The sequence below is a fragment of the Schistosoma mansoni genome, chromosome 3 (assembly GCF_000237925.1).
Source record: "Schistosoma mansoni strain Puerto Rico chromosome 3, complete genome".
NCBI classification, from domain to species: Eukaryota; Metazoa; Platyhelminthes; class Trematoda; order Strigeidida; family Schistosomatidae; genus Schistosoma; species Schistosoma mansoni.
In genome coordinates, this window is record NC_031497.1 from 16,097,330 (window position 1) to 16,123,606 (window position 26,277).

At 40.1% G+C, this 26,277-nt stretch overlaps 1 protein-coding gene across 1 annotated transcript; it reads right to left on the bottom strand.

Moving 5' to 3' along the window:
• On the bottom strand, positions 1-26,277 carry Smp_156350 (hypothetical protein; the record flags this gene model as incomplete). The annotated part of the gene is made up of 9 exons (XM_018799402.1): positions 1-440; positions 4,767-5,349; positions 5,768-6,234; positions 12,242-12,695; positions 14,537-14,992; positions 15,956-16,617; positions 21,536-21,792; positions 22,400-22,602; positions 25,957-26,277. 9 exons carry the CDS (start codon positions 26,275-26,277, stop codon positions 1-3), a joined length of 3,843 nt encoding a protein of 1,280 aa, XP_018651194.1.

The window sequence follows — 26,277 nt, forward strand, 5'->3', positions numbered from 1 at the left end:
TTAAATTACAGCACGAGACTGGGGAACAGAAATGTTAGAGGAACTAGTAATGGTTTGTGCTTGATTTATAAAGTGTTTTCTTCTATAAGAAATTTCGCAGTCGTTCACAGACTGCATATGTGACTTGGTACAGCGAAGTGGTAGAATTGATACGGAAGAAGATTGATTTCCATGTGAAATTACGATGAGACCTTTGGTAGTACCGTAAAGAATGCTGCCATTAGCATTCCAAACAATAGTATTCAAAGAGATTCCACTTTGAGCAGAAAGTAATAACCGGTGCCAACGATCTAATTTTTCTGAAGATGGATTAGAAAATTCAAGATATCTTGACGAGACAGGATCCAACAGTGCAGGATGTTTGATATTTTGAATATCACGCAGGCTTCGACGAACTTCACCCTTCTGTGTTTTGGAACGTTGAAGGTGGAAAACGCACGCTATGGTGAAGAGATGCAAAGAAATATCAGTGACAGAAAAAACATAAAAAGAATCACTATATTTTAAGAGCGAACATGTAAAAAAGAACACTGAACTTCTAATGTGTATTAAATGGTAGAAGTGTAAATTAATACACAGTGAAAGATCATTAACATTGAAAGTTGATCGACACACATAACAATGTAACGCAATTCGGTAAAATTATAATATTTAATGACTGATTTCTGAAATTTATGTGATTATAAACGTTAGGTAATCTGGTTGATAAAGCCCAACTCAATAACATTAAACATCAATGGTACATCAGAAAAGCTGACATATCGATATCAATGTAAGCCTATTGCAACCGTCAGAGCATATTACTAAACAAATGAATTTCTCAAGAACTGCAAATATCAGTTAATAAATCTATTTGAAACGACAAACAAAAATGACAAACTAGAGACTATAAACATGACAACAAATATTTATAATGAGACAAGATAATACTAAGAAGTCCGAGTAAAATGATAGACATTATTATTGAAACCAATCACGCCGTAGATAGGGGAATAAAATAATAATTCTGCATTCGTCTCTTGTTCAACACTATAATGCAGAATTATTGCCGTGCTCATAAAGAACCAGGATAGATTGGCTTTAGTATGCATGGGAAAAACTATAAAACACTTATTACAAATGCCTTTCACCTATCTGATAAGAAATTACTAGTGATAAACCATATTGTTATTGTTTGCACGACATAGGATTCTGGCTAGTTGAGGTCGGGCTGACATTGGAATGTGTTGATTGCTCCGTTTCCTAACCAATCAGTGCTAGTGAATAAATAGTCAGTCAGTCAGCTACAACATAGGACCAGGTACATATATGCATCGATTCGAGTTGACATACTTCATTATCACAACAAGATTAACACCATATTCATAGAAGTAGTTACTTCAATGGTAGTAATATATAAAAAAAGATTTCATATAAGGATATGATATAGGGAGGAAGGGTTAGTTCGTAGAAAGAAAGATACAAAGTAATTTCAATCTCACAGTTTAAATGAAGATAGAGAGTGTATGCACCGACGCCATTGTGATCGATTCTGAGTCATGTCACACAGAGTCCCCAATCGTTGGTTACGATAGCCAGGCGGACACCAACCAAGTAGTTTGAATCTACTAACATGGCTCAGACCGGAAATTAGTAACTCCAAACACTGATACCATGTTTTGGTTTGGCAGCCATTAACTCTCTTCCAACCATCCCCAATACTAGTCAGCATTGCGCGTCGTGGTAATCGGTGTTCAGGCATACGCAACACGTGGCCCGACCATCTCAGTCTATGAAGATTCACAACCTCATCAACTGATTTACCATCACTCCTTATCCTTAGTTAAAGTGTTGACGCAAGCCAGTCGTGAAGTAACAACTTCCATTTAGAGGGGCAGAAATGCATCCAAAACATTCTGGCATTGCTACTCAGTGCTAACAAAACATTCTGCATTTTATCAGCAACTTTACCAAACAGGACTATGTCATCTGTGTATTCTAAGTCAATAAGTAGACCTTTCGGGAAGAGATGAATTCCCGAAAATTCAGTTGACGAGCACGTTATTTCCAGCACTAGGTCTATGATGGAATTTAACAAAAATGAAGATAGTGGACAGTCTTGCCAGACACCACTTAAGGTTGCGAAGTCAGACGACAGTTCGCCGTAAGTTCTGACTCGACTGGTAGTGTTCGAGTAACGAGCCTTCCATTTGTTTTGTAACCCGTTGGTTTAAATTACTAATAGACATTAGTGCTGTTTCCGCACTGTTTGTATACCTTTCCAAGAAACATCTGGGTGAGCCTCGTTTACAGAACTGCCTAAATGTGAACTCAGTTGTTTCTGGAACTTACTTTTGGCTTTCTCGTCGCCCAATTTAATTCTAATGGGTCTTCTTAGTGTAGCTTTTCTGCGTCAGAGTCTAAACAAGTATTCTAGAACGATCGGCGGTCTTCTATCGAGCCTCTCCAACGATGACTGATGGCAATATTGTCTATCTGAGTCCATCGGTGGTTTGGTGCAATGAGTCGCTATGTTGGACGATGTTTCTCCTTGTGCTAATATTAGTGTTTGCTAAAAATAAACGGTTGTCTGAGCACAGGTGCAGCAGACGATCATCATTATCTGTTCGCTGAGCCGGGATACTAAAAAAACAACTTTAATGTCTTTTTGTTGGGTTTAAGCTACATACTTGGGCATTCAAGTCACCTGCAACGAGTACTATGTCTGAATGTTTAGCTGTATGAAGAAGTTCAGAGAACTAGCCATCGTGTCGCCAGATAAACGAAGGGTGTATCTCGTCGGCCCTCTGTTTTCGCGAGATAAGGTCAAGTGAATGACCACACTAGGATCCTGTATCCGTGTTTCAGAGACACAGCATAAATCAATCGTACGACATACCAGAGTTTTAGCCAAGGAGTCCTGCTCGTCGATTCGAAATAGGGTGCGTAGGTTGAAGGCTCCATTGTGTAGTTTGGGGCGAGAAGCCCACAAGTGCCCAGATATGGCCGAGAGTGTGGAGGGCCCGCCCTATCAAAATGCCCTCACATGGCCACGCGCATACAACCACTGCCAGGAAAATCCTACTCACTGCCTTCTCGTGGCCCGGGTGTTGTTTACGAAAGTGAGAGGACGAAAAGCGAATGTGCGGCGCTTTAACCGGGTTGGTGGACACCGACAGTCCATCTTGGGGAGTCAGAAAACCCTGATTTCAAACCACTAGTGCACAGGGGCTCCAGTACACTGAAGGAAAAAATTGCCGTATGAACCAATTGTTGGTCACTGGCTACCATGGGACTGCATCTGTTCACGATGCTCCACTGCCTTGTGGATCAGATCTTTAGGTCAAAGGCTCGCGGTGTGGCCCACTAAGAAAACCACCTGCTTTGGTCTGGGCACCCGGGCAATATCACAGCCCACGCGCAAATCGAATGACAAAATGTGGCGCATATGTATTCGGTGCGCATATGTACCTTGAGGCTTTAGTAGATTTGGGACAGTGTCTTGCTCACTAGAATCGTTGACTAGGGTGACACTGGAGGACGGAGCCGAAAGAAATCCAATGTTGAAAGTCGAGGTAGGAGGAATAAGAAGGATTGAAGAGTGAGGTTGATTATGAACACTGATCTTGAGTGCTTTTAAGGATATGAGGGTGGTTATCACTTCCCGATTGACCACACCGTGGAAGGGTTCTAGAAATATCTGAAAGAGAAATCGGGTTAGAGTTAGTCTTAGTGACCTGAGAGCGTGATCGCAGTGCTCAAGAGACAACTGTTTGAAGCCAGTCACACACGACCTTTTTGTGAGTAATTTTCGTGTTAGCTCCGTGGTTTTTGAGACCTTACCTCTGGAGACGGATATCCGTTGGATAAGGCGAAGTGTGCATTTTTAGGACCGACCTTTTCTAACTTCACCCCTCCTGTGGGAAGGCAGTATCGCTGTTATGTTGGTTGTTTGGAAGAAACACTTTATTGCCGTCATACCTCTGTACAGTCAGCAGTACGACTTCGCTCTCGGACCTTGGGTTCGCTACTTCTAGTTTAACCGTCCTCCAACCGACCTTCCTGGCATGGTATAACCTTGAGGGACGATTGTTCCAGCCAGTATAGCCCGACTGGTTCATCACGACAGGCAAGCCCGACCACCACGTCAAGGTAGCAGCAGCGGTCGGATGTCTAAGAAGTCCATATGTTGGAACCTGTTCAATCGTGGGTAGAATGCAAGTCCAACCTGTCTTATAACTATACTGCCTTGTAGTATTTAACATGTCCTCCATTGCCTCTGACTCAAGTTACAAGCAGACAATAAGACAGTTTACATAGCTTTTATGATTCTACCAAAATACAGACTATCAAGCCGTATTTTGTCTAGTCCTAAAGAGTAGCAGCAACGGTCGGGTTAATGAATAGAGATGTTCATGTTAATTCTATATAATGTTACTAGTATTATATTTTTGTGTTTTCAAGTTAATTGGAATAAACATTGTTTTCTCTCAATGCTTGTTCTGGTTTGCAATAAGTCGAGTGAAATACAGTATCTAAGGGACATTAGATGGTGAAGAACATAACAGTTACAGATAGTTTTCCTTTATTTATTACAATAAATGATATATAATAACCTTTAAATAACGAAAGTGGAAATGTTTGTTAAAATAACTGTACAATTTACAAAATATAGATGTGTCTGTTCAAATGACAAAATTATGTAATTATGAATCATGTTGTTCCACCCATATGCTCATTTCCTTGTAAACATCATGAAAGTAGAGTAATAATATCCAAATACTTACCGACAGAGGATTGTCTTTGGCACGAACATTTAACGTTTGGCTGACGGAGGTCTGCATGGTCCTGGAGCGATGAAGAACTGCCATATCTTAAAAGACTTTCTTGCGTAGACGACTCACTCGTGGTAGAGAATGGTTCTGAAGGTATGCGTGTGGTTGCTAACCCGACTGCCAAAAAATCTCCTAAAGGACTGAAATCAACACACACAGGACTAGATGCGGTGAAGCGGCGAGCGAACAGGCACTGACCACGACTATGTTCCGGTTGCAGACGATACACGGCGAGAAGTGTACCAAGTAAAGCGGAAGACTGAGATGATTGTAATGTATAGCACGATGTCTCCCGAGGAATAACAAATGCAGCAAGAAGGTGTCCATCTGGTGAAAGACAGACGGATGAATCATTAAACAAACGAGCGTGAGGAACGACAAGACTATTATTGTTATATGATACAGCAACGTTGGTTGGCATGGGTGAGCACGCACTTCTTGCTGAATCACGTTCACCAGATGAAGACAAATAAGGAGTGTTATAGATAGGACTGCATAAACTCAGTTCCCACCGGCAAATACGATGTGTAACATCCTGTCAAGGGAAAAAACAAAAGATTAGTTATATAACAAACTAGCAACAATTAACAGTACTTTGGGAAGATAGAGGTATATAATAAACTTATATTGTAAAGAGATGAGATTAGTTCATTGTAAGAATACATAAGGCTAATTCATTTTTAGATTTACTGCCCATAGTAGAGTAATTATATGGGTACGTCTGACTTGTTCGAATGTGGATTTGAATATCACTTGAGAACTAAAACATTACCAAGTTTGATTTTTTTTAAACGGATTATCTGAACAATCTTGAAAATAGCATATTCTTAGGGTAGTAGTTTTGTTTGATAACTAATCAGCAGAATTTGGAGTGATAGAGAGTGGAGTTCCTGTTATACAGTAGTCGGTAAAGAAGTAAACAAAACACTCTAGTTATATGAATAAAAACTCACTTGAAGACTAGAGGCGGATCCATATTCACCCATGTCAACAAAGAGACCAGTTATAACTTCAGTTATACTACGATTCATCGCATTTAATACAGAATTACTCCCAGTTTGGTCAATCAAATGAAGCACGGCGTTTACTGATCTTTCAGTAGTTTCTGACTTTCTAGCGTCCACATTTCTGGATAAGTTAGATAGAGACGTTGAACCAGACGGACGAGAGCTTAATAGCGATAAGTCAAACTGATAAGAAGGATGACCTGTGGGAGTATGGGGATCTTGGTTGGTTGAACATTGTGAATGAATAATGCTGTCATGAGTTTTCTGGGAACTAGGAGTTGAGTACCGATTCTCAGAATAAACTAGCTTTTCACAGACGACTGCACTGATATTTGAATGAGGATCAACGGGAAAGGTCTGAAGAACAATACGACCACAACGGCAACACGCAGTCATTGAACTTCGGTTGGATCCTGAAAGCAAACAAGTTGAGAAAACAAAATAATTGGTAGTTATCACATCTACTGTGTAAATACAAACGAGCCTCAGTAATTTGGCAGTCAGTACCCACGACTGAACTTACAGTGTAACTGAAAAAAACGCATCCAAAATCTCGGTTGTCAAATTTGTCTAGGGGTTTTATTTTTCGTATTTTTTGCTTCTCAGAGAGCTTCGCCTGAAAAGTTGGAATGCACGTTCGGGACTGGCAAAAATCGCAGAGTAACTGAATTAATATACGAAAAAGGTTACTGTTATATCTAGAGCTTTGATTCTTAATGTGCCGCGAACTACTCGACTACTTGAACGATAGAACCCGCAACGTCGCAAAAGAGAGAAGACAAAGACTGGTAAGTAGGAAGTTTATTCCCCAAATCAGTGTCAAAATATAGCACAGAAATCTCGTGTATTTATAGTTTTTTGGCTGAATGTAAATCATCATTTAGGTCAACCAATAGGCACATAGGGGTCATGCTAATCCATCCAATGGGGAAGCTACACGTCGACATTCCCCTAGCAGTGATTGGATGGAATGTCTGTGGCTCTTCCTGGGCTTCTTAAGGCTTCCTAGAGTCTACCGACGGGCCGTCCTTACATCTCCCCTCTTTGAAGTTTGTGACGTATGACTTTCTTTTAGGATCTACTTGAAACATTGCTGTTGCTCTCCTTTTTCTGCTCAGCACCCTTGTCGGCTGTGCGATTTCACTTTTACGTTTTCAAAGTCGTTGGTTGCGGCATTCTTCCGGGCTTTTCTGCGTTATATCCACCAGCATGTGGAACGGTAGTCGTGTATCTGTCGCTGTTCTATGATCTTTCCTAATCTGATTAATGTGTCTGATACACTTTCCGTCCCTACTCCGGACTAAATAAAGTACCTTCCTGATACGCCGTCCTATGATGCCTGGTTTCCATTTCTGACCGCCTTGATACCACTTTACAAGTACTTTCTCACCCACCTTTAAGTTGCGGTCGCTCGTCGGATACTCATGTACAGGCTTTGTTGTTTTCTTGGGTGGTAATATTCTGTCGAATATCGTCCGGATTTTCCTTCCAAACATACATTCTGCTGGTGACTTCCCTTCTGGCACCACCGGGTTAGGTGTGACTCTGTAGGTCATTAGGAATCTTCTGACCACCTGTTCCGGGTTACCCTCTCTTTCCCCCTTAAGCAAAGCTCTTTTAATCGTATCTACAAACCTCTCTGCTTGTCCATTGGATTGGGGATGGTATGGAGGAGATTGAAGGTGCCGTATACCATTTTCATCGCAAAACCGTTTGAACGTTGAAGACATAAATTGAGTGCCATTGTCCGTTACTAAGATTTCTGGGACGCCGAAACAAGAGAATAGACTGGATAGTTTGGAAATTGTGTTCTCCGACGTCATACTTTTCATTTCATATACTTCCGGCCACTTTGTGTAGGCGTCCACAATGACTAAAAAGTTCCTGCCTTGTATCGGGCCGGCGAAATCCGCGTGTACTCTTTGCCAGGGACCATCTGGTTTCGGCCACGGTTGTGGATTTACTTTCATTGGGTTCTTCGCCGCTTCTAGACATGATTCGCAGCTGTGGCACAATTGTTCTATATCTTGATCCATAGAAGGCCAGTATGAGTAGCTTCGTGCCAGTGATTTCATTTTACTCATTCCCGGGTGCTCCATATGAAACTGTTTGAGTACTCGTCTTCGGAGAGTGCTGGGGATAACAATGCGTTGGCCAAACATGATGCAAGAATCGACAATTGTGAGAGATTCTCGTCGACGGAAGTATTGTAAAATCTCTCCTTGCAATCGTTCTGAGGGCCACTTATTGAGTAGAAAATGGCGGATAGTCTTCAAGGTATTATCTTTTTTGCTTGCTTCTTTAATATTTTCAAATGTGATCGGCAGGGCAGCAATTGCATCTGTTAACACAGCCTGAACTTCCGCTTCAGCTTCTACTGCGGCGACCAGTACGTCTTCATGTTTTGCCTGGGAACCAATCAGCCTTGAGAGTGCATCAGCTTGTCCAAAATTCGTCGTAGGATGGTATTTAATCTTGAAATCATACCCCAAGAGCGTTGTTGCTCATTTCTGTAAGCGGTTAGCTGTATAAACAGGAATACCCTTCTTGGACCCAAAGACTGTCAGTAGGGGTTTGTGGTCTGTTAATAATGTGAACTGTCTACCGAACAACATCTTGTGGAACTTTTTAACCGCGAAGATAATGGCTAGTGCCTCCTTCTCTATTTGACTGTAGTTTCTTTCTGTCACTGTCAGTGATCTGGATGCGTGGGCAATGGCTTTCTCGGACCGGTCAGGGTAAACATGTGAGATCACAGCTCCTATTCCATAGTTCGATGCGTCTGCTGCAAGTACAATAGGGAGTGCTGGGTCATAATGTGCAAGCAGTAGGTTTGAGGAGAGCAGCTTTTTCAGTTTTGAAAATGCATCCTGACATTCTTTTGACCAGACCCATTTGGTATCCTTCTTTAGCAAATCATTTAACGGTGCGCGCCAACGATGCAGATTCGGGAGAAAAACACCATAATGGCTAATCATTCCCAAGAAAGAATGCAGGGTTGTTACATCAGTTGGTGGAGGCATTGTCTTAATCGCTTTAACGTTTTCAGGGTTAGGTCTCCTTCCGTTCTTGTCAATTATAAATCCCAAGTAATGTACCTGCTCCATGTAGAAATCGCATTTTTCAGCACGCAATCTGAAACCATAATCCTCTATCCGTTTCAGAACCGTATCCAGTTTTTTATCCAAGTCTGCATAATCTGTACCCATAATAAGTATATCATCCAAATAGGCAGCAGTACCAGGAATGTCCTGTAACATGGTATCCATGACTTGTTGGAAGATTGGGGGTGCTGTCTTTACCCCAAAAGGAAGTCTGTTATATCGGAATAACCCTTTATGCGTGTTTATCGTCAAATAATGTTTGCATTCTTCAGCAACTGGAATCTGTAAGTAAGCTTCTGATAAATCTAGCTTTGCGAAATACTTTCCTCCATTCAGTTTCGCGGACAAGTCTTCTGGTACTGGCAATGGGTACTGGTGTGCTTCAAGTGCGTCGTTTAGTCCTGTAGAGTAATCTGCACATAGCCGGATGTTTCCGTTAAGTTTCTTAACAATCACTATTGGTGCTGCCCAATCAGAAAAATTTACTGGTTCTATAATTCCGCTTCTTTGGAGTCGTTCTAATTCCTACTCAACAATTGGTAGAGCTGCGTAAGGTACGGGACGTTTAGGTCTGAACACTGGTCTTGCTCCCGGCTTTACGGTTAGTAGTGCTTTCACCTTTCTGCATTCTCCCAGTTCTTCGGTGAACACTTGACTATGTTTCTGGAGGACCATGTTTCTCAGGTTTTGCTCAGTGGGTACATCCGATCTCACCCGACTACATATATAATTAATAGACTGGTTAGCCAGCTGTAGCATTTCGATTAGGTCAAGACCAAGCAAATCTAGTCCTGGACTTCCTGTGAGATATACTTTCGCGTTCTTCTGTACAGTACCTTTTTTAACTGGACAGCATATCTCTCCAACGATATTTAACTTTCCTCCAGATGCACTGTGTGCTGAGTTGTAGGGAGCACCAAGGGTTTACCAATATGACTCCAAGTTTTCCGGCTGATAAGTGAAATATCTGAGGCACTATCAAGCTGCAGACGGGCACGGCGTCCATTTATCTCTAAAGTCACATATTTTCTTCGATTATGTTCTGTTCTGGTATATGCCACCATTATTCTATTAGTTCATGAACAGTTTTTACGTCTTCGGTAGTGAACACTTGATGAACGACGGTGCGTCTTCTTCTACAGCATGTTTCTTTATGTCCTTTAAGCTGACATTTGGTGCACCGGTAGTTTTTGTATGGGCAGAACCTTTTGTAATGCAGCTCTCCGCAAAGCCAACATGCGGATGGAGGCTTCCTAATGGTTGTGTTCTGCTTTTGCATATAGGAATCTTTCTTCCCACTTACTGCCTGTACACAAGGAAGTCGACCATTATTTTCTACCATCGAGGTGTCATGTTTCAAGTTCACCAGACGCTGGTATTCAGTAGTCACCTCTTGAAGAGTGATATTTGGACACTGTTCAATTTTACTTAGAATTTTGGTTCTGATGTCGGCATCTTCTGAAGACTGTAAGCTGCATACGAAAACAAGACATTTGAATTCGTCTTCTGTCATTGCTGATAGTTTAAAGCGCTCACATTCACGATTTACTATACTAGCATGTTGCACCCAATCATCGTTGCCAGCTTTTACTATCTTCAGTCACTGATACCGAATATTGAACAAGGAAGACTGTTCACCGAAAATTTGCGACAAAATTTTAACTGTTTCTTCGAATGAAATGTCTCTTGGGTTCTTGGGCAGAATGTAATTAGTGTATCGTTCACGCTCAATGGTCCCCAGCTTTCGTAGTAGCACTCTGACCTTGGCGGCATCATCAAACGTTTCTAGGTCAACATTAAATACATCTTTATATTTCTTGTACCAAGATTCGAATGTTACACCAGACAAACCATCAAAATGAAATTCATGAATGGAATCAATGACATAATCATCATGCGATTTAGCAGAAACATCTGTAAGTCCATTCTTGTTCAGGTTCATTTGCTGGGTCAGTGTTTCAAGTATGCGAATCTGCAACTGCTCGAAACGTTTTTTATGACGCTCTAGGAAAGCTTCGAATTGGTCAAAGGTAATAGACATCTTGATAAATTAACCCGTCGCCAGTTGTTATATCTAGAGCTTTGATTCTTAATATGCCGCGAACTACTCGACTACTTGAACGATAGAACCCGCAACGTCGCAAAAGAGAGAAGACAAAGACTGGTAAGTAGGAAGTTTATTCCCCAAATCAGTGTCAAAATATAGCACAGAAATCTCGTGTATTTATAGTTTTTTGGCTGAATGTAAATCATCATTTAGGTCAACCAATAGGCACATAGGGGTCATGCTAATCCATCCAATGGGGAAGCTACACGTCGACATTCCCCTAGCAGTGATTGGATGGAATGTCTGTGGCTCTTCCTGGACTTCTTAAGGCTTCCTAGAGTCTACCGACGGGCTGTCCTTACAGTTACCCTTGCGAAATGTTTGAAGTCTTATTTCCTCGTGTAATGTTTTTCTACCTTTAGATACGAAAATTAGTTGAAACTAAAAAATTCTTGTTACAGGTAACAAAAACAATTTAACAATGGTATACAAAATGATGTAGTGGGAAAATAAATAGATATAACATGTGACCAACTAAACGCTGGAAGTAGACAGGACATACATTACAGAAAACATCGAACTGAATCACAACGCAAGCTCAAACTTGGAATCCTTAAGAGAAAAGGAAAAGAGGAAGGCCAAAGAACATACTGCGTCGACAATTGGAAGCAAACATCAGAAGGATGAATAGCAACTGGAAAGAATTGCCCAGGACAGAGTTCGATGGAGAATGCTGGTGAGCGGCCTATGCTCCTTCACGAGGGGTAGCAGGCGTAATTACTTAAACTTGGGAACGCAAACCTGACAGTTAAGTTAATAGTTTGATGAGTCCAAACCTTATATACGTAAAACGGGTCACGAAAGTCTAGGTTTGTGCTGTTTGAAGAGATTACGAGTTCACTAAATCTGCGAACGGAACGAAGACTCAGTGACCCAATGACCAAATAAGCTAACTATTTCGATGCGTCCAGCCCCACTAACTAGAGAGAGGAGTCTAGGTTCAGAAGGGGGAAAACGTATTTCACAAGCAGCCAGAAGCACGAACAAGCATAACTCAAGCGTATATATACAGTAAAATAAACTAATAATAACTTCACTGAGTCTGAGTGAATAATTACATGAACTTTGAGAATAAAGTGTGAATATTAACACCTATTCATACCCAAGAGGGTTTTCTGGTAAGAAGTTTGAAAAACAACATATTTGATAATCTGTCACAAATATACATAGGATTTATAAATAACATCAACTAAAATAACGTAGGATTACCTTCACACTGATCAGTTTCACAACTGTCGACATGCTGTGCATCGTTTACAAAGGCTTTGTTAGAATTTGGTAACCCTGAGATTTGATCCATAGCAGTAGATTCCGAAAGAGAATTGCCAAGCTGACGGGGAGATCTTAGCAGAGAAGCACCGGTCTGGACGTACGGGAAAATCGACGATGTCATCCAAGGTATGACACTAGAAGTGTAGTGAATGGTGGCAGGACGTGGATAATTCCAGTTGTTATCAGGGTTGTCGCGCGTGTACGCTCCTAAATCAGAGGCCTCCTGCGGTAGACGATATTTACACGTTAGAAAAGTGTTCGGAAGTTTAGATTCAAATAATTCATCTTTTGAATCAGAATCCATGAGCACAGGTCTTAAAATTGAAGTATTGTCAAAAGATAATTGATTAAAAAGTATTTTGTTTTGACATTGATTATCCACTTTTCGACGCTGAAAGACCAAAATTAACAAACAATCAATAGAATTAATTACATTTAATTACAAAGACGGAAAATAATACATAGCTACATGAGCCATGAGTCATGAGATGGTATTACTGATTTCGGCCCCTAAATGACTAGAAATCAAACAGAGACACTAGCCAGATGAGTAGGTTTTTTATGTGACAAAGTAACATGTTCAGGAAAACGAAATGAACATGAAGAACAATACATTAGTGACTGGAGGAAATTAATATTTAGGTTACTCATCCTCAAATCAATTAAAACTTGACTGTCAAGCCTAACTTTTGGAAACATCAGTAAATTACGTTAAGTCTATTAGAAATCTTCCCATACGATTGTATCTTATGTAGTCCTCAAAGATAGCTGATTTTCACACTTTTTAAGATGAGCCAAAAGAATCAAGTAACATTTCTGCACAGGAATGAAAGACCAGAAATTTTTGACTTTAAACGAATGGTGTACATGAGCTTTATGATCCTAGATCGACTATTCACTGTACTGGCTGTTATGGGAATGTATAACTTGACGTTGAGTGTGACAGACTGAGAAATCTCGACAAAAATAAGCACGTTATAGTTTTGGAGCCTCTATACTATCATAACAGATTTAGATAATTGAGATTTTCTCATGTAAATAAACGAGCGATAAAACAATTTAGTATTGATCTCAATATTTAAACAATACCATATTTCTGTTTGATGTATTACGGATTAATCTGCTTTTATAACTCATTTAGCTTCTCATCAAACTGTCTTTTGGGTGGGATCTATCTGTCCAACTCGAATCACATGGATCGTTTAAATTTGGCAGCAACATTAGGGCCTTAGCTCATATCCCGAACCTTTGTTAAATATATGTTTTACGTCCTAAAAAACCGTATCAATGACCAGGAGAGTAATCTTTTTTATCTATTCTTACAAACTATTGTTTAAAAGGGATTACTTAGGGATCGCTGGACACAAAGTACAAAATATTTAGTGTTGGGGTTGTGCTCAGGTAGGAGGGCTGTTAAGTCGTCACTGTGCTTTTATGTTCAATGACAACCATGAGAAAAAACGAATTTCTATTAGCTCAGTTTACGTTATTATATAATGCAGGATGAATGCGCTTGTGGGTGTAACCTTATAGCAACAAGGCAACAATGATTTTAGGAAAAATTTAAGCAAATACATATTTTAGATAGCAGCTTTTTTTTACTAGGCTTCACAATTACAAGTAGTAACCAAAATACCAATCACAAATATGAATTCAGGGCATTTAAAACAATGTGACTAATTACATGATAATACAGGTATGAATTAGGGGATAAAATCAGCAACAATAATTATGAAGAATTCATTGAAGTGTATAGGTAGTTGGTTAGAGATTTGTGTATAGAGTATGAGCATCAAAATGAATAGACAACGATTTGCAATAAGGTTGCACGGTACGCATATACTGCAAAGTTACCTAGTGACCACTTTTTCTTTAGTTTCGGTTGGCGCCACTTTATTTTTGTAATGATATTCTCACAAACATCCATGGATGGCAAGATTGCACCTCATGGTAAAATATAGCAATTATGATATTTGACATCAGGAGCTTAAAACCTAGTTTTAACGGATCCAAGGGAGAAAAAAATGCTGACCAACAACTCCAGATATATCCTAAACATTAGACACGGCGACCCAAAAAGCATATTTTGGCCGCAGTACTGCTACTATTATTATCAAACGAATAAGGGTGCGTTTGAGAAAAAGATATGGGCAACTTCGTAGATATTTAGTTTAAAATTCCTTAGTCTAAGTACAAAAATGACCGAAACTGTCATTATGAGAAATAACATACCTTAGGTGAAGAAGAGACACACAAGACTATCTGTTCCGCCTGACTGTAAGGTATAGTAATACTTGAGTCCCACAGTGTATGAGATAAATCGAGATCGGAAACACCGCCGTTGACTAACAGTTTTTTGATGTGTTGACTGAAAACAAAGTCGTTGATTAAGTCGGTGGCTACATAAGTTACTGGAGTAACTTCATGAGCATTACTTAACCTTGAGCGTAAAAGATCCAAAGCTGCAAGCGGCATTAAGCGGAGAGATTTAGGGGTTTTTCCATTGACTGACGGGACATCGGATTCCTTAGGTTCAGAACCAGCTCCCTGAAGTAAAACGGGAGATTGGTTACATGTCAGTAACATACTGGATGATGATTGTAATTGTAAGGACATTTTAGCTTGACACTGAATGCAAATGCCAACAGGAGGTTCAATATGAGAGGACTTTTCCGTATTATTCGTTTTCTAGATAAACATGAAGAACAATGAGACGAATATAAAATGCCAAAACTGAGATAGTAAATACAGGCTACAATGAACTAACAAATCAATAACAGATTAACCATATTGTGAAATAATCAACCCAAATTTAATGTCACCAACTCAAATACAGAGAGAAAGCCGAAGCTATGACTCTACACAAAAGTGAATGAGCTCAAGTCACCACAGTTGACAACGATACATAAGGTCAAAAGAACAATCAAACCATAATATATGTCAACGCAGATAAATGACCAATAATAAAGTATTTGGGAATTGAAGAAAAAAAATTTAAAGCCATATTTGCCTATGTGACTAAGTCTAAATCAAGAGACTAACGATTTTTAAACACTGATAGTCAATATCTAAAAGAGTTTATCTAGGAACTCAACTCTTTATATCATTTTGATGAATTCACAGATTAATTTCATATTTGGTGACGATAATCACTCGGTTTTTTACTCAATCTCACGCACTGAAATAACGTGGTAAACAGACGTGCCAAAAACGATCAAAGACACTTCCTACGTGTCCACCTTCCTCAGAATTTCTAACTGCAGCACCAGTTCTAGCCAATGTTTTCCCTGAAAACCATTGACCAAGGACGTAAGTTTGTATTTATGAGGATGAGCGGTTGAAAAACTACTTTGAGTCATCCTATACTAGTCGAATTAAAAATGATCAATCGCAGGCTCTTTGTTAAAAATACAAACCTGTTAGGACTTATTTGCCGTATAGCACCGCAAAAACTAGTCTAATATAACTGACAAGTAAGGCTGTATATTCCACGTATAGGGTTTTGCATACATCAAAGTTTAACAATCAGTTGTTATCATCTGCACATATAGCTTGGTTGGGCAACGTCGTGATTGGTTTTTATTTTATTATACAGCAAAAAGGAATAATGCCTTATTTTTACGCGTTAGCACAAATCTGTTATTTACTTACTCCGAAGGATAAAGGAGTTGGTACAGAGCCTGCTTTACTACCAGCACTTGACGCAGAATTTAGAGATTGTTCATCATTTGTAGAAAAAGACCACCGCCACCAAGCAACATTTTTATTAGCCCAAGACCAAAATGAGGAGAGGCAAGGTCGACATAAAGAATGACGCATTAACTCGCGATGAGTTATCACCAAATCACAAGCATGACCACCACAACATACACCATTATTCGAGATCGCAACCCGTGGGGAGCGACAGTAGTTGCCTCTTGAGCGGAGGAATTCATGTACTGGCATATCTTCAATTATAGCTACGGCAGCTGGGTTGGCATCACGACAGAGACGCTCATACACTTCAGAACGATTATTGGGATTTGTCAGGTTCAGTAGGTGTTGGACATGTGATGGCATCATGTTGGACGAAGTACTGGCGGCCATAACAGCTGCGGCTTGTTGTGCTACAGACATTCCAAGGCGAATATCTGTCGTCGTTGCTGGGAATTTAGGTCCGAGAGTCCCAGCCCACCGACATAAACGAACCGAACAAACAGAACATATACCGAGACTTTGAAACCAGGAGTCAGAACAATTAATAAGATATTCTAAAAGAGCATCACGAGGTACTGTGCGATCACATGAGGCTTCGGGAGTTACACTGACGCCATCTACAAAAAAGAGACAAATAAGTAATTACAAGAATATATAGTTTTCCGTTTTGTTGAGACAAAGTTTTTAAGACTTCGTATGGTTTCTGTTAGTTAAAAAACGAGCAGAAATCTGAACCGATTAATATTGTTTCACATAGGTAAAATTAACATTGAGTATAGTAAAAGAGCGGGGTAATAGTAATATCTATGTTAGTAATACATAGAACACCAAGAACATGGTTCAGAAGGGAATAAATTAGAGAAATAAAAAGTAGGGAATAATATTCGGTACTAAAAGCGTCGAGGAAGAAAAGTAGTTAACGAATCTAGACCACTGAGATCGATTTCGGACCATATTACTGATTGATCACAGTTAAAGAGTCGACTCAGATGAAGTAGTCTCGAAATCTAATTAAATGGCTTAGTAGGACAGTCAATGATGAATTAATGGACTGATGAAACGCATTGAACTGGCTTTCCTTGGCTTCCAACTAACTCATACGCCACATAACATTGTGTGATTGTGTAGACGACTGGGGATATGTAGGATGTCTCAGACACTTCGATCAACGAAAATCCACAGCTTCATCAACTAAATTACCACTTGTATTTAATTCCTTACATCTAATCTCAGAACTACTAATTACTTTGTCCTACCAATCAGTTAACAATTGAATATTAGGAATATGAAATGAAACGACCGAGTAGGTACGTATGAAGAAACACTAGAATTAAAGATCGAGAAAAAAACAAATGTTTGTGTTGTTGTGAACGATTCTCAGCTATATCACCCGTCACAATCACTGGTTGAGTTCATCGAGTGGACCACAACCAGGTAGTCTGCATATACTAACATGACTCAATTTAGTACCCAATGACTTCATGGGCTGATGCTAAGTATTGATTTGGTCATCCTTAGTTTCCTCATGACCTTTTCCTACACTGCTCCATATCGTCCATCAAGGTAGACGGTGACTACGTATATATAACACATGTTCCCGTCACTCAGACCCGTGAGGTTGTGGCGGGATGTGTGTCATTTCCCTCATTACTATAAACTATTATGGAAGACGTATTTCGTTTTGTGTTTTTTTTCACTTTGTTATTATGTTGTTGTTAGTGTTCGAACTGACATAAATTTGCTTCTTTATACTATGTTTGCATTGCTAATGTTAATTCATGTGAGGTGGAATAAATTCTTAATGGTTCAGCATTATGTAAGAATGGTAGTGAATTGATTGTGCATCAGGTTTCCATGTTACGAATGTCATGACAAGTTAATCAATTGTTTCGAAAGTTGTGTTGGTTCCCCATAATATCGTGTCATATCACGTTTTCCTGTTCACGTTCTCCTCTTCTTGTGTTCACTGCAGGAGATAAAAGTGTGTTAAGGACTGTACGATAAAAAATCTATAACCTATTATGAATATTTTTATAATGTCCTCCGAGCATGTTAATTATTGTTTTTCAGATTACACCATTGTATAATCCGTTAGAAGAGCTTCTATGGTTTAGACTGATATCAGGGTAAAGACTTAGAAAAAAACATCGTAACCAAATCGAACGCGTCGTAGTAAGAAACATGGAACACTAACGCACCTAACCACTTAGCATCCTTATATTCTTAACAATAGGTGCGAAAACAACTTCCAGCTGAAGAGGAAATTAGGAAAAAACGTTGAGAGTGGATAGGGCACACATTGAGGAAGTCACCAAACTACAGCACGAGGAGACCCCTAACTTGGAATCCTGAAGGGAGACGAAAAAGAGGAAGGTCAAAGAATAACCGCGTCGGGAATTGGAAACATACATCAGAAGGATGAATAGGAACTGGGGAAGATTGTCCGGGACAGAGTTGGATGGAGAATGCTGATGAGCGGCCTATGCTCCTTTATGAGGGGTAACAGGCGTAAGTAACCCTTCAGGCCTGGTCAGATAAATGTAATGGTCAAAGCACTCAACTACTTCACTTTCAGTCACTAGCCAAGTAAGATTGCGTCTAATCTCAAAACTCTGACCAAAATTATAGTCCAGTAGCTAAACCTGGACCACTACTGCCCCCAAATGCCCTGGTACGGCCGAGAGTGGGGGAGCCTGCTCCCCCTCTCCAAATGCTCTCACATGGCCACGCGCATACAACCACTGCCAGGAAAATCCTACTCACTGCCTTCTCGTGGCCCGGGTGTTGTTTACGAAAGTGAGAGGACGAAAAGCGAATGTGCGGCGCTTTAACCGGGTTGGTGGACACCGACAGTCCATCTTGGGGAGTCAGAAAACCCTGATTTCAAACCACTAGTGCACAGGGGCTCCAGTACACTGAAGGAAAAAATTGCCGTATGAACCAATTGTTGGTCACTGGCTACCATGGGACTGCATCTGTTCACGATGCTCCACTGCCTTGTGGATCAGATCTTTAGGTCAAAGGCTCGCGGTGTGGCCCACTAAGAAAACCACCTGCTTTGGTCTGGGCACCCGGGCAATATCACAGCCCACGCGCAAATCGAATGACAAAATGTGGCGCATATATATTCGGTGCGCTTATGTACCAATATTTATGTTTAAATAAATAAATAAATAAACTGGAGTTAATTAATCACGATCTGTTTTTTTCTCTCTCTCGCTTGGTTAGTTATAGCATTCCCAACCTCATTAAGAGTTGAGGAACTCGTGTCAATTCCCGATTCAGGTTGTTTGGAAATGGTCGGTAACCGAAGGGTAGCTGGAGAGTACTTGACCAATTTCTTGCAGTGTTCTGCTCATTGGTCTTATCTCCTGAATCGAGGGTGAATAATGGTCTCGACTTTTCTAGAGATAGCCTCAATAATTCTAGAGTTTTTACTACCTATTTCTTTAATCAGTCGGTAGAGTCGTCTAAATCTACCTATGACCACAGCCTTTTCCGTTTCCTCTGATTTTGCTGCCTACCACTGCTCACAATCATTACACAAAATTTCCGTTAGTTGGCATTTGAGTTATCTCTTCATCATTTTTCGAGCCTGTTGAGATGAGCTTTCAAGCTTTTATCAATTCAGTGGATGCCACCTAAATCCACCAGTCATTCGAAATGCTTTGATTTAAGTACTTGATAAATCCAATACTTTATTTACAACTGCTTGGACATTATTCCAAGTTCCTGCAGAACCAACCGTTTTTCTACAATAGGCAAGATGTTTAGCTACACTTTTTTGGATGCATTTTTGACCTTTCCATCCTCTAACTAGTATCCAGAGGGTCTTTCTGTTGTGAATTCTGCACATCCAATGAAGAGCGCAGAAATGCATGCTTTTATCATGGCATGATAAGAGCCCGAACATGTGCTCCAGTAGAAGTGGAAGTCTTGTACTAAGTCTCTCCAACGACGGCTGATGGAATTATGACCTATTTATATCTATTGCGTTGACGTTGAGGGTCACCAGGTTGAACAATGTCTTTTCTTATCCTTGGGGTGTGTACTTCCTAGGAATAAGCGATTATTTGAGCATAATTGCAGCAGATGGTCACGGTTATCTGCTAGTTCGTTCGGGACGCCAAAAAACCTACGTTTCCCAGTTTGACTTTGCGTTAAAATCATCTGCTAAGATTACTACGCCTGAGAGCATGGCTTTTTGAAGGTTTTCCCGCAAAATTCATCTTTTACTGCAGACATTGAGACCATGGGCAAAGACGATGACGAAGTAACGGCGTATCCCTTTATTTTCAAAGTTTTACTATGATATCAAAACGGTCAGCACATAAGCAACTACTGAAGTCAATGTTCTGTTTTTAGACAGTGTTTTACCTACATAGTTAAGATCACGAATTGATGTCACGCCTTCGGATACACAAACGGTATACTGTATTGGCTACTCACAATGGCCGAATGAGGTCAAGTAAATGACAACGCTGGGATCATGTATGCGTGTTTCGGGAGATATTGTATACGTTGATGGAACGAGATCATAAGGCCTTCGTAAGTGATGACTGTTGTTCAACTTGAGACAGGATTCATATAGCAATTCGTGAACTGGAATTATTAGTACTAGTGGCACATGAGGAGGGTTGATAGTGGAAACAGAAGTATCCCGCGATAAAGGTGGGGTATGATAATGATAGTGGTGATTTAGCGTGCTGTTAGAGCCATGAAGGAGCCCATTACTTCGCGGTCGCCCACACCGCGGAAGGATACTTCTTTTTGAGGCACCTGGAAACGAAACAAGGATAAGAATAGTTTTGGAGACCCGGGAACATGAACACAGTCCCTAAGGGGCAAATGCTTAAGACCAGTTGCACGTCCTTATTCGAGTAATCTCAGATGAGTTAGCCCCATACTTTCAAGGACTTACCCTCGACGGTGAAAGTACTCGAGGAAACGTGGTGTGCTATTTATAAAGTAGGGATTTTTTAAACCCCTTTTTTAGTTGTGAAGAGTACGGCTGGAGATAGCTTGTCTGAAATAAACACCTTACTGTTGTCATAGACTTATACGGTCCGCAGTATAAATTTACCTTCAGAGGAGTTTGTTGTTTTAGTCTTACTTCTTTTCAACTAAGTTGTCTGAGATGATTTGTTCATTTATTTGAACACATAAATATTGGTACAAGGGGGTACCAGACATATATGCGCCTGAGATGATAGGGTCTAGAAAAAAATGTCCTAATTTCCAGATTAGATCATCGCGAAATGTAAGCCCGAACATCAAGTCAAGGAGGTAGCTACAACTGCACAAAACAAAGTCTGTGTCAAATATAATAACTATTAGGGAGTAAGATAAATATTCATTAATTGTCATGGAAAGATGGGCAAGTTTCGGGGTTTAAAAGCAACGAGCAATATAGGATTATGTTTTAAGCACAATGGATACGATTGTTTAGGATTAAAAATTATGACAAAACGTTAGTATACCAAAGTGGAACCCGATAAGATAAATAATGGGATTGTTAAATTTATAAGTACATACCATGATCCACTGGGATATAAGATGGTTGCTTAGGGTATTTGGTAGCTACTACTTTTGTTGGACTCCTAACCACTGGTTGATCAGATTGCTTATGTACATAGACTGACTCAGTGTTGGATGGATTGGCGGTTGCTGTGTATAAAACTGTTCCATCAGGGGCGAATTTTACCCACCTTACGCGTGAGTGATTTGACACAAATCGCCATGCCGAAAGTATCCGACCAGATACCCAGTCATAAAAGACCACTTCTTGAGTCCTATAGGTGAAGAAGTTTATTAATTCTCTATTAAACACAAATCCAACTGTTACAAGAAAAAGCTGTTTTAAGGTAGAAATAATTTATCGTAAATTCTAGTAAGATATAAAAACTAGGGATTTAATCGGGGACAGGATAATATAATCCGAATTCCATTCGTGGGCTCACCCATGAATCTGCTACAACGATAAACATGGACAATATGCTCTATATTTTACAAAATGGAGTAGAGAACAGACTTTAGTTCATTTAGGTGTGTAAATAATTGACTACTGAATTGTCGTTAATTAAGATGATTGTCCAAAGGAACTTTCGCAACCGAAACGCTAAAGTGAAACATATAAATTTCGGTAGAGCTAAGTTTTTTCGAGTAGAATATGTCATGTAACAACATTAGGAGTTTCTTGTAGCCTTTATTTCAAACACTACTGGGGAAACTTTTTCATTTGGAGCTCTAAAGTTTTGAAGTTCGTGAACAATTTTAATTAGCCAAACAATGCCGCTTTCAAGTACCGACACAAACAAATGACCAGAAAATTAGCACCTGCAAATGGGTAAATACGAAGTTACAGAAAGACTAGAAGATCAACATTTAGGAATCTCTTACCATGCCGCTACTAGTATGGGATGAACTGGATGGAAAGCAAGGGATGCGATTGCACCCGTGTGCTTCCAAACACATACAGATGACAGTTCCACAGTGCCCTCTATTTTTTCATCGCCAAGTGCTGCCAAGTGCTCTAAATTCCAAAGCCGTACATTGCCACCAAGACATCCACTCGCAAGCAAGAAGGGTTGTGTTGGATGAAACTATTTGAAAAGAGATTTATGCAAAGTAATAAGATTTAAAACGGAAATACTAGGTCGTCTGTTAGACGTTCCTCAAGGTTTTAGTAAATACAGGAAAACTGAAACATCCTTTTTATTGTATTATTCATTATTCCAACCCTTTCTGAAGTTCTGATTACGTCATTGCAATTTTTCCTTAATTCATAATTGACTGAATTGAACTCATATCTTTCTTGATTACCATTAATCTGTCTTCAGTTACTTCATTAGATAATCATCTAATGTTTGTTAACTATAAGTTCTGATCATTAGTTGAGTGTTCTGAAACTTTCCCTCTCAAGCTTTATTTATCTGAAACAAAAATCTTTATGATCTTACTAACTCTTGGCATTTACACTACATTATGATACATATATTCATCTCTAACCACCCTCGAATTTATAAATACGTCAATATTTGTAGTTTTGATTTGAAAATATTATAGATTGTAAGCAACTGATAAGAACCTAACGAAATAAAATGAATTCATATTATTCTGCCTCAACCTTTGTTTTTGCTCTCTTTAGGATAATGAAGGGAATTGTGTCTGAAAACTGCAAAAAATAAAGCGATAACTGAGTGTTGCATCCAACAACCCGTATCACGGAGCTTGATTACAACTAAATGTAAATTCAATAAATAGCCGAACATAAGTAAACAACTAAATCTAGAATTATGTAAATGGCTATTAAGTTGTGCTTGATCAGTGCTATTACATGTTCATTCTAATCAGTGTTAAGCGGGATCCGAATATACAACGCAGTTTAGTGTTTTTAACTAGTAGACAGTCAATCCGATGAATAATATAAGCCCACGTTACCTTGAACAGTTAATCTTTCACAGATGTTATAACAATATCAACTGGTCGGTTGTGAGCACTGGTAATTAAATTTTCGAGCAACTGACTGTTTAGTCAGGTTAGTTAAGTATTTATAAGTTAATTTATCCAAACATTTGATCACTTGCTCTGCAACATGAATAAAGACAAAATTACTAGGATGTCAGAGATTGCACATCAGCCTGCTATAGATCCGTTATGAGGGACGACTAAGGACTCTTTAGGACTAGACAAAATACGGCTTGATAGTCTGTATTTTGGTAGAATCATAAAAGCTATGTAAACTGTCTTATTGTCTGCTTGTAACTTGAGTCAGAGGCAATGGAGGACATGTTAAATACTACAAGGCAGTATAGTTATAAGACAGGTTGGACTTGCATTCTACCCACGATTGAACAGGTTCCAACATATGGACTTCTTAGACATCCGACCGCTGCTGCTACCTTGACGTGGTGGTCGGGCTTGCCTGTCGTGATGAACCAGTCGGGCTATACTGGCTGGAACAATCGTCCCTCAAGGTTATACCATGCCAGGAAGGTCGGTTGGAGGACGGTTAAACTAAAAGTAGCGAACCCAAGGTCCGAGGGCGAAGTCGTACTGCTGACTGTACAGAGGTATGACGGCAATAAAGTGTTTCTTCCAAACAACCAACATAACAGCGATACTGCCTTCCCACAAGGGGGGTGAAGTTAGAAAAGGTCGGTCCTAAAAATGCACACTTCGCCTTATCCAACGGATATCCGTCTCCAGAGGTAAGGTCTCAAAAACCACGGAGCTAACACGAAAATTACTCACAAAAAGGTCGTGTGTGACTGGCTTCAAACAGTTGTCTCTTGAGCACCACGATCACGCTCTCAGGTCACTAAGACTAACTCTAACCCGATTTCTCTTTCAGATATTTCTAGAACCCTTCCACGGTGTGGTCAATCGGGAAGTGATAACCACCCTCATATCCTTAAAAGCACTCAAGATCAGTGTTCATAATCAACCTCACTCTTCAATCCTTCTTATTCCTCCTACCTCGACTTTCAACATTGGATTTCTTTCGGCTCCGTCCTCCAGTGTCACCCTAGTCAACGATTCTAGTGAGCAAGACACTGTCCCAAATCTACTAAAGCCTCAAGGTACATATGCGCACCGAATACATATGCGCCACATTTTGTCATTCGATTTGCGCGTGGGCTGTGATATTGCCCGGGTGCCCAGACCAAAGCAGGTGGTTTTCTTAGTGGGCCACACCGCGAGCCTTTGACCTAAAGATCTGATCCACAAGGCAGTGGAGCATCGTGAACAGATGCAGTCCCATGGTAGCCAGTGACCAACAATTGGTTCATACGGCAATTTTTTCCTTCAGTGTACTGGAGCCCCTGTGCACTAGTGGTTTGAAATCAGGGTTTTCTGACTCCCCAAGATGGACTGTCGGTGTCCACCAACCCGGTTAAAGCGCCGCACATTCGCTTTTCGTCCTCTCACTTTCGTAAACAACACCCGGGCCACGAGAAGGCAGTGAGTAGGATTTTCCTGGCAGTGGTTGTATGCGCGTGGCCATGTGAGGGCATTTTGATAGGGCGGGCCCTCCACACTCGGCCATATCTGGGCACTTGTGGGCTTCTCGCCCCAAACTAATCAATTTTTCCATTCTCCAGACTCACGTACTAAAATAACCGACTATCAATGTGATTAGATTTATCAACATCAGATGTGTAGACAATTTTAAACCTGGATAACTGACAGTAAAGTGCTTGGGTCCTTAGAACTTGACAAAAGAAGAATAAGCATGCAACAACTAGCTGACTCATTGATGTGAATTTTTATGACCTTAACCTTTAGGAATTGCTAACCAGCTCGAGTTGAGTAGATTGCATTTGTTTAGTTTTGAGAGCGACAAGCATTGCCAAGACTATGACTTAAGTTAGTGAAAGCTGATTTCCAAATAACTTTTAACACCAAATCTTTACAGATTAAATGTGAACTTTTAAGAGCTGTGAGGAGTGAAGACAATCAAGATGTTTATATGAGGAAAATAGAATTGAGAACCTCATGTCAGGGAAATTTATTAGCGGATTAGGTTAACGTGTAATACAAAAAACGAGCAATATAGCCCTCAATTAAGTAGTCAAAGTGAAATGTATACAGCTTACTAGTCGAGGACGATGACAAGGTCAGTTATAACAAACTAGAACTTTTAGGAGTACGCACAACATAACCCCACGTGCTGGGAATCTCAAAGACTAGGTTAACAAAAGTCTGACTACTAAGCTCCATGAATTGCTAAATCAAGCGACTCACTTTATGCAGCTAGTAAGGGGACCTGGTTTTAACTGCTAGTGGCTTATTTATTTGCCAATACAGGACCAAACATTTCAAATATTGGGGTCGAAATAACTATTAGATGAACGAAACCCACTCATACCATTTCTCAATACAGATCTCTGCACGGAAACCCATGCCCGAAACCCAGTTCCAATTAAACAACACTTGTTGAAAGTATGACTTACAGTTAGTGTCCAAGGAGATCTCTCATGACCAATACATCTTAACAGTAGTCGACCAGTGGAAGCGCAATAAACGCAAACAGAACGGTCTCCATGTGCCGCAGCAACAAGCCGGCCAGAACAATTGAGTCGGAGTAGATATACAGAGCGACAATTAACTGGTGTGTCAGCTATTAGAGCCTTAGTGGATCGCTGTGCCGTGAGCTTGTCCGAAACGCTCTGATGTTCGTGACATGCAGTCCTACCGAATTCTCTTCGATTTGTATAGTCCACAAGCGACTTTAATTCCACAAAGTTTTTCTGAATAGTATGACTGCAAAACAT